General features: G+C 45.8%; 1 protein-coding gene across 1 annotated transcript in view; it reads left to right on the forward strand.

Annotated features, from left to right (window-relative positions):
* The window catches only part of zmiz1a (zinc finger, MIZ-type containing 1a), a 137,468-nt gene that overhangs the window by 90,259 nt on the left and 32,718 nt on the right, over window positions 1-14,491 (forward strand). The window contains exons 4-6 of the mRNA XM_019863990.1: window positions 4,162-4,274; window positions 9,107-9,220; window positions 12,768-12,873. Of these exons, the coding sequence (XP_019719549.1) occupies window positions 4,206-4,274; window positions 9,107-9,220; window positions 12,768-12,873 (289 nt within the window). The 5' untranslated portion in view covers window positions 4,162-4,205. The remainder of the gene's footprint in view (window positions 1-4,161; window positions 4,275-9,106; window positions 9,221-12,767; window positions 12,874-14,491) is intronic.

Raw genomic sequence — 14,491 nt, forward strand, 5'->3', positions numbered from 1 at the left:
CTTGAGATATGAGGGAGGGGGGGGGTCGGCAGAGAAGAAAATTATAGAGAGGGAAATGGAAGGTGGTGGAGAAAGAGCGACGTGCTGGGCGCCTCTAATGATGTCTGAGGGCTATAGAATAGAAGAGCAAAAAGCACAAAGTGTCTGTGGGAGGCGAGAGAGACGGAGAGAGAGAAATGTGGCCGGCCGTGTGTCAGCAAAGGCGAGGAGGATGGATAGAAGGTTCCCCCCCCCCCACTGTGTCCGCAGAGCCACACTGACACTTCTTGTTGTTGTTAAATAAGACCTTATTGTTCGACACTTGACAGGCTGAACGGACACTGAATTATTTTTTTGCAAAACCACACCAAATTAATTCAAACCATAAGAACATTTTGCATTCGAGCCTTGCCAATGAAAAAAATAAAATAAAATAAAAATTCAAATGAAAATAATTACCAGTCCATAACAGGGTTGTTCATACAACCATACAGTAATAACATCACAAAATAGATTTTAAAAAAATTACTATTTTAGTCACGCTGCATCAATTGAATGGTCATTGTGTCATTGTCTCTCGTGTGCCTGCCTTGGCCACCTGGGGGCAGTATAAGACAGACATATATAATGTTCATTGAGATGTGTCAACTCCTCTCAGCTCATCAGTACGGCACTATTATTGTTCGTAGAGGATAAAGAATATATGACTCTGAGAACTTAAATTGCCTACTTGTGCTCAGTCCTTTGCGCAAAGGGTTATAGCACCCCAACGTTGATGCTATTTAGTGTTAGCATCAACCCAATGTGTGATTGCATTTTTGTTTAGATTTAGTTTGAGAGTCAATTTCATGTGGTAGTTGAATTCATGACAAACTTTGAAGTCGAATCCACCTGCATCACAAAGGATCAGTGATGCTCGGGTTCAAAATACATCTTTTGTGACACCAGTCCCGGAACCTTTTTCCTGACACCCCTGATCACGAGAATAGCAAGAACTTGAGCGATTTTTAACTGGATGTTTTAGATAGCTTACTTCAAATGGTCAGATCAATGACTAGTCAAGTTGATGGACTTGGTATTCATCAAAGCTTATCGATTGTAAGCAACAGAGGCTGGTCGTTTTGCTTGGGAGTGACAATAAATCCTCAGCCTGTGTGCACATAGCGAGATGCAGGTGATCATTAACTTGTGTGCTTGTGCATCTTCGGCGCTTTCACATTAGTGCCCCCCCACACACACCTTCTTTGTGATTTAGGAAAGAGGCAAAAGCTTCCCCAAATGTCGAGTTTTGTTTGTGTTTTGTCACTCAGGCCGACTGCTCGTGCTGTCGCAGCGTAATTGGATGTGTAATCCTTTGTTTTGCACCTCTGCTGAGTGCAGCTGATTAAGATGTTGGGGAGACAATAAAGATCGACGATACTAAGACAGAACATTCCGGGGGAAAAAAAGAGGGCCACGGCGTTTCGAGTTTGCCGTTACAACAGTTTACACCCCCGGCCATCCCCACTCCGCCCCGCCACCACCCTAAACCATGATGTCATGACAGATGAGCATGTTTGTTATTGCCTGACTACTGTATTTACAAAGTAAACATGCAGGGCGGTGGGGCTCACGTTATACAACATCCCGCGTGTGATGGGGTGTGGTGCTGAGGCAACCCGTGTTTATTGATCTTGGACATTTGCGCATTTTCCCTGGACAAGCTCTTCATGCTTGGTCTTTTCCAGCTTTTATAAAAGGTGAGACTGTGTTAGGAGAAGGAGCCATGACTCATAAACAAAACGACACCAACGAAAAAGCGAATTGATGGCAAATACTGTTTGTTTAAAACAATGCCATTGGGAATGTCTCTCTCCGAACACGTTTTCTTCAATGCAACGAATTGAGGAGATGTCGAAGGGTGATGCGGGATTTCCATCAGCAGGTGTTGCACCGGACGCAAATAAACGCCTCCCTAAATTTCCCCATCTGGAACAAAAATTGGGTAGAAAACGCTCAAAAATAAAAGCCTCTTACAGTCTGATGAAGATGGTTCACATAAATAAATGTGCTTTCAGTTTTGTAACTTTCTTTACAGCACACCTCTTAGCCACTTCGGCGTTGGTTGCGAAAGAACATTTATTACGAGAACAGAACAAATAAACCCCTCCTGCCTGCCTTTGTCCTATCAGGAGAACAAATGAGTAATAACTGTACTTATTCCAGTTCACAGATGCTATTGCACACACGTGCTGTTAACCAAAACATCAGCACCGCTACACGAAATCATTATTATTATTATTATTTAATGTGTACGTTTTTTTAGCGTGGATCCTTCATCCACAGTTACTGCTCAGAGTGTCATTTTACACCACCCGATAAACCTGATATTGTCCACAGGCGGCTGGCTGTTCACTTTCCTTGTCAACACTGTTCTCTCCACTCGTCTTCTTCCTCTTCTGGCGTCGTATGTGTTGCGACAACTGAAGAAGAAGAAGAAAAACAGTGAATCAATAGCCACAAGGTCAGGCAGGCGGCCGGCGGCTGGCTCGAGCGCGTGCCCCGCTAGTGGGCCGCAGAACTGACTGTGAGGGATTTGTAGCGCTTGTCAGGGCTTAAAGGAGCCCTCCCCTGGACTACTACAGGCTCCAGGTTGTGATGTGTGAATGGAGCCTGGGCAGCAACAGAAGAGGGAGACATCTACTGGATGTGAGGTGACACTGCGGGACAGAAGAACTAGGCCATGGGCGCCAAATCTGAGTGGTGTTAAATTTGGGCCTCGTGGGGTGATTTTCACAGATGGTCAGTGAAAGCAGCATCATTCTATCACATGTAGGCTGGGTGGAAAAAAAAAAATTCCCTCCCTGCCATTTGAACACATTCCCCTAAATGTTTAAGACGTTCTAAATGCAGCGTGGGTAATTCTACTCCGCTAAGCTCGCAGGATTAGTAACACACTCTTATTCTTTCTGCAAGTGCTCCTTTGAAGTCTTACCTTTCTACACAATCAAAAAGGAGGACGGGAGCTATTATGTTTACATGCTCGTAAGGGAGAGGGCGCACATTTGCAACATTTCGGGAAGATCAACTCACCGCACAGGAACATTTTGCTGGCTGAGCATCCACAGTTTGCACACTGCGGGGGTTCCGGAGGGAGCCTTTATCAGTACCGAGCAGCTTTCTAGAAGGCGCACACAATGCATACACATTATAGCCCTGCCCGTCCACCCCCGCCACCACCTGTAGTTTCACCTTTTGTGTGGAGGAATCTGTGGTGAGATAACACATTGGGATGGCGAGGGACAGAGGTCTCACTACCAAAGCAGCACGATGCCTATTAATCCAGATTTAACCCATTTTCCAGAGCTGGTCAGAGCGAATGAGCATGTGTGATTGGGGGTGTGGGGGGGGGGTGCCTTTTTAGCATGCTCAAAGCTGATGTGCCTCATTATGACCCAGAAGATGTATTGACTATGTTCATTATTGTTTGTAATGGTGGAAAATTGTTTTGTTGAGCTACTCCCCATATTTTCTCAAATATTATCCCTCTAGTGTCCCAGTTAGTAGCATCCACTTAAGACAAATAAATGCCTCCCTGAAATATAGTATACACTTCCCTTTTCCATCCTTTTTTTTTTTTTTGGGCGCTTGTGTTCTTTTGGGCCATAGGTGAGCTGGAGCCTTTGTCAGCTGACTTTGGCTGAAAGTTGGAAGATAGCGCCACATGTGGACAAATTACCCCGACGCTCACCTTCACACGTATGGACAATTTTGAGTCTTAAAAGTAACGGACGGTACATGCTTGTTTTTGGAATGACGGAGTCAGCCAAAGTTCCGACACAAGTGCATGGACGAATTTCAAAAGTCGGAATCTAAGAACTGGGACGCACATGCTCACCGTTGCTCCACCGTGCTGCTCGCCTCCAGTCCTAACTCAGTTCTTCGACTGTCATTCACTGTGGAAATTCAAGAATGATTCAGTGCGTCAATTGAAATCCAGTATCGCATCTACAGTTGAACAAACACTGCAGGCCATTATTAGTAGAAAAGTGGAACACAATATTCCCCCCCCCAAAAAAATTGGTGCCGCAGGTTGTGATTTCCAACTCTGCGTCAAGGTGGTTTTTAACACTTCTGTCCATACACATCTCAAGGTTAGTTTTACAGCAACGTGCCCTGAACGTGCCCCTCTTTGTTTTGCAGATCAACAAGTCGAAGTTTCATGGCGTCCCGGTAGAAGCGCCAACATGAACACGCTACCATCCATGGACCGGCACATCCAGCAGACCAATGACAGGCTTCAGTGCATCAAACAGGTTTGACCTCTCCTGACCTCAGCTTTCTTTTGTATCCTGCTCTTAACATTTTCTTCATGTACTTTTGTGCACACGCTCCATCATCATCATCAGAAGGTGCCTCGGATTTGCCTGAATCTTGACTTCGGCATACTGACACACATTTGGTGGGATTGAACGTTTGGTGGGATTGACACATGAACCCGAATCTGGGTTCATGTGTCAGAATTTACTCTTCATTTCCAGCAGGATGCTGTTGTGGTTTGGGTGGTGGTGGTGGTGGGGGGGGGGGTGCACTGGTGTTTGTCACGGTTCCACTGAGCGACAGAGTTTGGTTTGGCTTGCAACAATCTCCTTAATAACAGCGTGACATCATGACAGTGGGAAAGTGTGGCCAATCATTAAATTAAACAACAGAAGAATGACACTGTGCACCTTTTCAAAGAAGCGTTTGATCTTCTTGTTCCATTTCCGATCTCAGCAAGCCAAAGTGTTTAATTTCATCCTCACGCTATAACATACATTTATGTAAATCTGTGTTTGGATTTTTATACACAGCCAGATTCATACCGGAGTCCAACCGGTGAACTTCTTGCGTTCAATCGTTTTTAACCACGTTCACCAGCGTCTCACCGGGTCCATCCATGCATCCGTTAACTGTTTTGTGAAGCGCTTTGTTACAGCTGCTGCTGTTGTGAAAGCGCTATATAAATCAAGATGTATTTTTTTGTATTGTATCGTATCCACTTTTTGTGCCACCTATCATGAACCAAGGTTACCCACCGCCTGTCCCAACTGACTTTGAGCGACAGACGGACTGCACCATGGACAGGTCGCCAGTGTGTACCGTTAAATACCCAGCAACTCATGAATTTGTCACCCGCGGTCATTTGTCATTGTCTGAATTTACTCGCGTCCCTGAGGTGGCAACTGTGTCCTGCCCGGGGGACCGGGGACCAGTTGCAGATCTCTTTGTCATCACCTTGGCCAAGAAAGGTGTATGGAACATGATTTTGGTCGAGATGGCACAGACAGGCAGCCATTCACACTCACTTTCTCACCATCACAGTTTTAATCGAACCCATCCAACCTGCACTGACGTCAGGCGAGTAAGCCCCAATATCTTCCGGAACTCGTCGGCAGCCTCGCTTTTCCCGAATTGTGCTTTCATCTTGTTAAATATTGGAATACATATCAAACTGGCAAGGATTCTAGTCATCTACAGCCACGAATCAATTTCTGTTATGTAAACCGCACTGAACTGGCTATGCACTCAGGTAGGCTGCAGTGAGCTGACTGATCTGTCGCACGTCTCAAAAGGAATCACTCCATCATCTCTTTGTTTGGGGAATTTGTAGCAGCACTGCTGCGCTCCCTTATCCCCCCCCACACACACACGTCCTTGTCCTTACCCAACCCGGAACAGCAACAAGAGCAGCCCCTTCCTCCCTTGCCACTGTCCTTCCCTTCGCACCGGAACTCGTGTCGTCAGGCAGAGTGGCAGTGGCGAGCATGTTGCGGCAAAAGGAGCTGTGAGTTTGCATGCGGGCAGACGGGCCCCTGCTGCGCGAGCTCGGATTCCTCCGGTGCCGGAGGCTGACGCGCCTCCCATCAAGCGGCGGTGATGCCAACTCATATCACTCATATAAAACAGGCTGACTCCATTAGAGCCTTCCCTCGTTCCCGGTCAAAGTGGCGCGGGCTAACCGTCGCGATCACAAAGGATGAGTCACTCAAGGCCTTCCTCCTCGAGGCTCATGATATCTCTGGTCGCTCTCAGAGATTTTTCTCAGTGGGCGGGTGCTCCGGGTGGGCTCTTTTGTCACACGCCAAAAAAAAAAAAAAAAAAAAAAAAAAAAAAAAAAAGCAAGGAGGTCACAACTTCCCTTTCACCATGACCTGTATAATCAGTGTCCCATTAGCAACACAACAAATCAAACACTGCCAGTCTCCGTCGCCTGGCCTCAAACACGCACACACGCTTACCGTGCACGCCGCATGTCCTCCATCACGCTCCCAGCTGGCCGCCGCACACGGTGTCAAACAGATGCTAATTAATATGATAACTAATACCCATTACACAACACGCGGGTCTCCAAAAGCGCTAATTTAATCTCCTCTTATTTAAAAGCGGAGAGGTGAGATGAATTAGAAGGAGAGAGGGGGAAAAAAAAAAAAGACGCATCTTCCTATTTGTTTCACAGCCAACAAGGTGAGCATGTGAGTAGGTGGTATGATTTAAATATCCTATCATACGATAATGAACAAATACGGTAGTAGGTGGGATAAAACCAAAACAAGAGATTGATTCAAAATGGAAAACCTATACAATGTCTGAGGTAAATTAATACAATTAGTGTGGGGTTTAATTTTTGTGATGGGTGGGATTGACACATGAACCCGAATCTGGGTTCATGTGTCAGAATTTACTCTTCATTTCCAGCAGGATGCTGTTGTGGTTTGGGTGGTGGTGGTGGTGGGCACTGGTGTTTGTCACGGTTCCACTGAGCGACAGAGTTTGGTTTGGCTTGCAACAATCTCCTTAATAACAGCGTGACATCATGACAGTGGGAAAGTGTGGCCAATCATTAAATTAAACAACAGAAGAATGACACTTTGCACCTTTTCAAAGAAGCGTTTGATCTTCTTGTTCCATTTCCGATCTCAGCAAGCCAAAGTGTTTAATTTCATCCTCACGCTATAACATACATTTATGTAAATCTGTGTTTGGATTTTTATACACAGCCAGATTCATACCGGAGTCCAACCGGTGAACTTCTTGCATTCAATCGTTTTTAACCACGTTCACCAGCGTCTCACCGGGTCCATCCATGCATCCGTTAACTGTTTTGTGAAGCGCTTTGTTACAGCTGCTGCTGTTGTGAAAGCGCTATATAAATCAAGATGTATTTTTTTGTATTGTATCGTATCCACTTTTTGTGCCACCTATCATGAACCAAGGTTACCCACCGCCTGTCCCAACTGACTTTGAGCGACAGACGGACTGCACCATGGACAGGTCGCCAGTGTGTACCGTTAAATACCCAGCAACTCATGAATTTGTCACCCGCGGTCATTTGTCATTGTCTGAATTTACTCGCGTCCCTGAGGTGGCAACTGTGTCCTGCCCGGGGGACCGGGGACCAGTTGCAGATCTCTTTGTCATCACCTTGGCCAAGAAAGGTGTATGGAACATGATTTTGGTCGAGATGGCACAGACAGGCAGCCATTCACACTCACTTTCTCACCATCACAGTTTTAATCGAACCCATCCAACCTGCACTGACGTCAGGCGAGTAAGCCCCAATATCTTCCGGAACTCGTCGGCAGCCTCGCTTTTCCCAAATTGTGCTTTCATCTTGTTAAATATTGGAATACATATCAAACTGGCAAGGATTCTAGTCATCTACAGCCACGAATCAATTTCTGTTATGTAAACCGCACTGAACTGGCTATGCACTCAGGTAGGCTGCAGTGAGCTGACTGATCTGTCGCACGTCTCAAAAGGAATCACTCCATCATCTCTTTGTTTGGGGAATTTGTAGCAGCACTGCTGCGCTCCCTTATCCCCCCCCACACACACACGTCCTTGTCCTTACCCAACCCGGAACAGCAACAAGAGCAGCCCCTTCCTCCCTTGCCACTGTCCTTCCCTTCGCACCGGAACTCGTGTCGTCAGGCAGAGTGGCAGTGGCGAGCATGTTGCGGCAAAAGGAGCTGTGAGTTTGCATGCGGGCAGACGGGCCCCTGCTGCGCGAGCTCGGATTCCTCCGGTGCCGGAGGCTGACGCGCCTCCCATCAAGCGGCGGTGATGCCAACTCATATCACTCATATAAAACAGGCTGACTCCATTAGAGCCTTCCCTCGTTCCCGGTCAAAGTGGCGCGGGCTAACCGTCGCGATCACAAAGGATGAGTCACTCAAGGCCTTCCTCCTCGAGGCTCATGATATCTCTGGTCGCTCTCAGAGATTTTTCTCAGTGGGCGGGTGCTCCGGGTGGGCTCTTTTGTCACACGCCAAAAAAAAAAAAAAAAAAAAGCCACCCTTTCAGAAGCCTTCACCTCTCGCCGGCCCCGAAGGACAATGCTTCTACCTTCTCCGCAGGAACTCACAAAACAAGGCGCTACGGCTCCACATGAGCATAATAAACGCTTTCAAGTGGGCTCAATCTCGCCGGGGCTCTGTGTCGTTTCAGAGCTATTAACCTCCTGAGCTGCGAAGAAAGGGAGCCCAATTTTTAAAACCACTTATTGTGTCCCGGCAGCTAGAGTAGCCTTCAGACAGTGGGAAGAAAAGACTTGACTGTTTAGAGCCTCGGCGAACAAGCGCGAGAGACTGACAGACACTGAAAGAGATTAGACAACATACACCCGTCGGCCATAGCGTGTGCACACATGGCTGCCAGGACCAAGGTTGTTTGCTTTATGCGCGGGCACAAGCCAGTCAGTCGGATTTCGGCGCGCACGCTCAGTTACATTTTGGAGAAGAAAGACAAGAGCAGGGAGGGAGGATTTTGGTGGGAAAAAGACCGGGCGCAGGCTGTGAGGGGCGAAGCTGTCCGTCGCCAAGAAAGATTAACAAGAAACATTGGCATCATTGTGGCTGAGGTTATGATCTCCTTCCCACAATGCAGCGGAGCGCCGAGTAGGCGTACATCGGACGCAGTCAAGGTCCTCACGGGGTCGTGCAAAAACACAAGACCTCGAATCAAAAGGGGTCCGCGGTGCAAGGCTGCGAGCATTCTTTGGTTCCGACTGTTTTTACAATTCCTGTGAGAAAGCAGGGAAATAACACTCGCACATCGTTTCCTTTTGTTTCTGACGGGTTGTTTTTTTTTTTGTGTGTTCACGCAGCACTTACAGAACCCGGCCAACTTCCACTCGGCGGCCACAGAGCTGCTCGACTGGTGCGGAGATCCCCGGGCCTTCCAGCGACCTTTTGAACAGAGCCTCATGGGATGCCTGACGGTAAGCAAACATCAAATGCGGTTTCGCGCTGGAATTCGTAGCGCCTTTAAGATGGCGTCAACAAGATATTTGCTTTAATGAATGCTTGCCATGAAATGTCCTCTGTGCTTTTGTCTCGTGAGGCTTCCAGTTGAAATTGATCGCAAGCTACGGTTTGATAAAACTGCGTTTGTCTTCGCCTCAAAATAAATAGGCTACACATGATTTTGCCTGGAGCTTTAATCTTAGCGGTACAAAGGTTGTGGGGGGGGGTGAACGCCTATCGCACAAGGCTTTCTATCTATGAGACAGTCAACGCCGCTAACGATGAGGTTTTAACATTTGCGACCCACTGTGGCTGCACCACACACACAATGCTAGCAAGCGTGTCGCGGGGACCATTCAACCCGCAGCTCTCCATTCACCAACCATCACTCACCGACGTGGGCGGAGGGCCAGAGCGCCGTCTGCCCATTCTCCAGCAGGTGTGTGATCAAATAAAACACACAAACACCCGCGCGCGCGTCGAAATCAAAAGGCTTGGCCGGCCGCGATCAGTGAGAAAGACTGGAGGAGCATTGTTCCTATCACAAGTGGTAGCGTGAGCAAACAGATAAAGGCTCATTAATGTGTAAATCACAATAAAAGCCTCTTACAGTCTGATAAAGAGCCATACAATGCAGCCAAGCACTCAGCATGGCGCCCCCCGTCTATCTGCTAAATTGCTTCATTAGACTCGGAGAGCAAACAGCTCCTTATCGAGAGAATTACAGCGGGCGGTCAATGCATTCTTCCTGGGATTTTAGTCATCTCTGCGACGTCATCGTCTCGCTTGCAAGTGTCCAAGCTTGGAATATTCATACCGCCGTGTGGGATATTTGGCCGATGGGATTTGCTGCAGCTAAATGAAACGGCACGCATGCACGGAGACGCCTGTTGCCTCTGGCATGTGGAGGAGGTCATTCCCTGGTGGAGCTTCGGCAACGGAACCAATAAAGGATGACATGACAGCTGTTACAGATACACTGCACCTTCCTTTGTCCCTCGACAGTGTGTGTGTGTGTGTGTGTGTGTGTGTGTGTGTGTGTGTGTGTGTGTGTGTGTGTGTGGTTGGGTGTTTTTTTGTTTGTTTTTTCAACGGAGTCATTGCTTGGAGACATCTTTTTCATTTCTGCCACCTGGTTTGTTTTCGAATGTACAGTGGCACCTCCGGGTTTTCATGATTAATCCGTTCCAGAGAGTCTTATGAAATCCAAAGCATTTCGATCGGAAATCCCGTATTTTCCGCACTATAAGGCGACCCTAGAAGCATTCAATTTTCTCAAAAGCCTGCAGTGCGCCTTATAATCCGATGCGCCCTATACATGGGTCAATATTCTGATTTCTTGGATGTAGTATTTTAAATGTTCAGTAAAGCGGTTTGTTATAGCTGCATTGGTCGTGAAAGCTTAATATAAATAAAGCTGTATTGCATTGTATTGTATTCCCTTTAGCGTAGCTCCATCTAGTGGATGCATAACGCCACCACATCACTAATGTAGCTTCTATTCTATGTGCCTTATAATGCGTTGTGCCCTATATATGAAAACAGTTAAAATAGGCCATTCAATGAATGTGCGTCTTATACTCCCAATCGCCTTATGCCGCGGAAAATACGGTAATGTGAATCCAAATAATCCTTGAACAGAGATGCACCAATGTTAAAACAGAAGTCAAGTCAAAATTTTTCTTTGAAATAATTTGTTGTATGTGCCTCCACCAGTCCAAACACAGTATTCCGATATGTCAGATTCTAATGATTGCATTTGTGGCATAAAAATGAAGCGGATTCATCCACCCATTTTCATTCAGCAGTTATCAGTATACTGTCGACTGGAATTGACGACTTACCTGTTTTCTCGGTTTGGTCACGTGACATTCGCACTGCGAGCCCAAAGCACAGCGGTATATTAACGGTTTCACCACGCTTCATTTGGCATGGTGGCTTGTTTAGCGGTTGCACAGAAACTGTTCTGTGCTTGTTTATTGAGCGTGACTGTTAAATAAGCCACCTTGTGACCCAAGAAAGTGTGAGGGGAAGCGGTTATTATACCGCTGTGGTTTTAAAGGTCTGAATTTTGACAGGATGGGTTTGTTACACAAATTGCCTGTGTGTTGCCGAGCATACCAGGAAGGTCATTGCTTTGAGTTGAAAAGCTTGTTGTGGAACACATTTTGCTTTGAACCCTTTATAGATTGCTTACAAAATGCTTTGAATGAACATGCATCAAGTTAGGGAAATGAATGGTCATGGTCAAGTCACACGTTTTTTTTTTTTATTAATTTTTTATTATGTGTCAGAGAAACTTTGCAAACCTTGCACATGATCCCACGCATATTAGTCACAAGACTATCCATCTTTCTAGACTTGTCCTCATTTGGGTCACTGGTGAGCCGGCGCTCACCCATTGATTTGGGGCAAGATGCGGAGTACAGCCTGGACTGGTCACCAGCCAATCGCAGGGCACATAAAGACAAAATCAGAAAAACATTCACACTCATATTCACGGCTGTGACACTTCAGTCTTCAATGAACCTCCTGCAAAATCCACAAAGGAGGACCGGAGGCTGGGATTTGAAGCCCAACCCTCAAGGAATGTGAGACAGATGAACAACCAGTCTGTCACCAGGAAAAAGAAATTTTAGTAGTAACTGTCATTTCACGGTTCAGACGCGCTCTTGTTCATATGGGACAGGAAAGAGTGAACAGTTGAGCCCTTTTGAACTGTGTTCCTCATCAAAACTGCAGCAACAAAGTGCAAAGACAACGTTCTCTGATATGATCTGGCAAACCCGCTAAGCACTGAGGCACCATGCTGCCAAGAGTAAAAGTCAAATAAGAACACGTGTAACATAATAAAATATTACACATTTGTGTCTCCCATATGTATCAGCGCTCACGACAAAAAGAGTTCCTGTTCGTGCCTTTAATGATTGAACATGTACCGCGCCTCTCGCTCAAAGTAAGCTGAGATAGGCTCCGAATCACCTGCCATCCTAAATGATGACCTCTTGAGAAAATGATGGATGTGTCGATGTAGCCCCTTTTAATGCTGTCAGTGCTTAATGACGTACACTTCAAAATAATCCTAATTTTTGTATTACAACAGAATGCCACCCTGGCTGACCTCGTAATGAGTAGCTTGGAGGTCAGATGGAAGCAGGGCAAAGTTGTCATGTGGTAGATAAAAGCAAAGGCGTTTCCAGTTTAAAAGATTTACCTCTTTATTACCGTCACTCAACGGCACTTACATTCAGGCCTGTCATTCCGATGCTTCATGTCAAAATGCACCGCCTCCTTTTTTTTTTTTTTTTTTTGAAGTTGGGAAGGACAAAGCGTTCTGAACCACGGATGACATGTTTAAAGTAATAAGACTTTTTTTTTTTTTAATTCTCTGTCTATAAAGATGAAGAAGGTTTCACTGTCAGAATTGAGAGCTGGTGAGCAACTCTGCTTTACTTTACTTGCTTCACAGACAATAAGGAACTAAAAAAGAAACAAAAATGTCTTTTTGTTGCTTTACTGTAGGTGGTGAGTCGCGTGGCAGCCCAGCAAGGCTTTGACCTGGACCTTGGCTACCGGTTGCTGGCTGTGTGTGCAGGCAACAGGGACAAATTCACCCCCAAATCTGCCGGTAAGACCCCTAACCCACCCTCATAAATGGACCAAAACACAAAAAGAATGTTGTCTGAAATGGCACTACATATTAGAGTCCTTGAAATTCATTGACACTAGTGCACCACAGGACTAAAGTAATCCCAGTCAGCCTTTTTCCATTTATTTAACTGCTTGAATGGACAGCCATTTACTGTTTCAATTTTCCTTTGCACTTACTGTATATTGGTTAATATGTGTATATACCGTATTTTCCGCACTATAAGGAGCGCCTAAAAGCATTCAACTTTCTCAAACGCCCACATTGTGTTTATAATCCGATGCCCCTTATATATATATATATATATATATATATATATATATATACATATATATATAGATCAAAATTCTGATTTCTTGGCGGTAGAATTTTAAATGTTCTGTGAAGTGCAGCGGTTATGAAAGCTCGATAGAAATAAAGCTGTATTGTATTGTATTCCCTTTAGTGCAGCTCCATCTAGTGGATGCATAATGCAACCGCAGCCACTATTGTAGCTTCTGTTCTATGCGCCTTATGATGTGGTGTACCCTGTTTATGAAAACAGTTTTAAAATAGGCCGTTCATTGAAGGTGCGCCTTATATTCCGAAGTGCCTTATAGTGTGGAAAATACAGTGTACATATTGATAATTGTTTTAATTGTTTACCCGAACCACACCCCTGAGGCAGTATCTCCTTCAAGCTCGGGTCCTCTACTATATATATATATATATATATATATATAGGTGTGTGTGTAGGTAAGTAGGTAGATAGATCGATGTAGTATTAAGATGCTAATTATGACCGACTAAATTATCATGGGAAAAGTTATCTCAGTTCGTAATGATGTTTTGTACAAAAATGTTGTGAAATGTTACTGGGCAAGTCATTGTTTTCCCATATAATTAGATATCCGATGTTCAATTAGTGTGAACACGTTTACACCAACTGGCTCCTTCATATTTGCCAAAAGTCGTTTTTCAGCTGCAGCGGTAAGCTACTTAAGTGGGCGGCCAGACGTCAGTGCACCATATCGATCGTCTTGTTTCTCTCAGTCTGGGATAATGTAATTGTTGTGCAGGCATGGCTCGGGCCGGCTGTCTGACGGCCAGAGACTCGTCCTCGGGTCTCATGCGATCTAATAGAAGAGAGCGCAACGTTTTCAGGAAGGATGGCCCGTTAATGCATGGCGGGTAAATGGGAAGCTGGAGTCTAATTACCCTGGGTGGGGATGATGCAGGCTCACATGTGAGTCAAGGCACATCTTACTCACTGAATATCTTCGCTCCATTACAAGCATGTCTGAAGGAGTGGACTGGGCAACGCACAGTGTAACTACACTGTACAAAAAAAAAAAAACTCACAAACCTTTTGACTTTTATTGCCCTGTGTGTCCTATGATCACATTTTTTTACGACTTGGGTGTAAACGTGCAGGCTCGGCACAAATCGCGGGCTAGCCTGCGTGGCGACACGGGAATGCAAATGTGACATCGGAGAGGGGGCGAAGCAGTCTGGTGCTGCTCTGAGTGCGGCCCCTCAGGGAAAGGGAGAAAGACAGCGAGACTCTTAAGAGAATCAATCACACTGTCGCTTTCTTGCAGAGCATCACTTTAACAAG

Source organism: Hippocampus comes, unplaced genomic scaffold (genome assembly GCF_001891065.2).
Source record: "Hippocampus comes isolate QL1 unplaced genomic scaffold, H_comes_QL1_v1.1 scaffold57, whole genome shotgun sequence".
Lineage (NCBI taxonomy): Eukaryota > Metazoa > Chordata > Actinopteri > Syngnathiformes > Syngnathidae > Hippocampus > Hippocampus comes.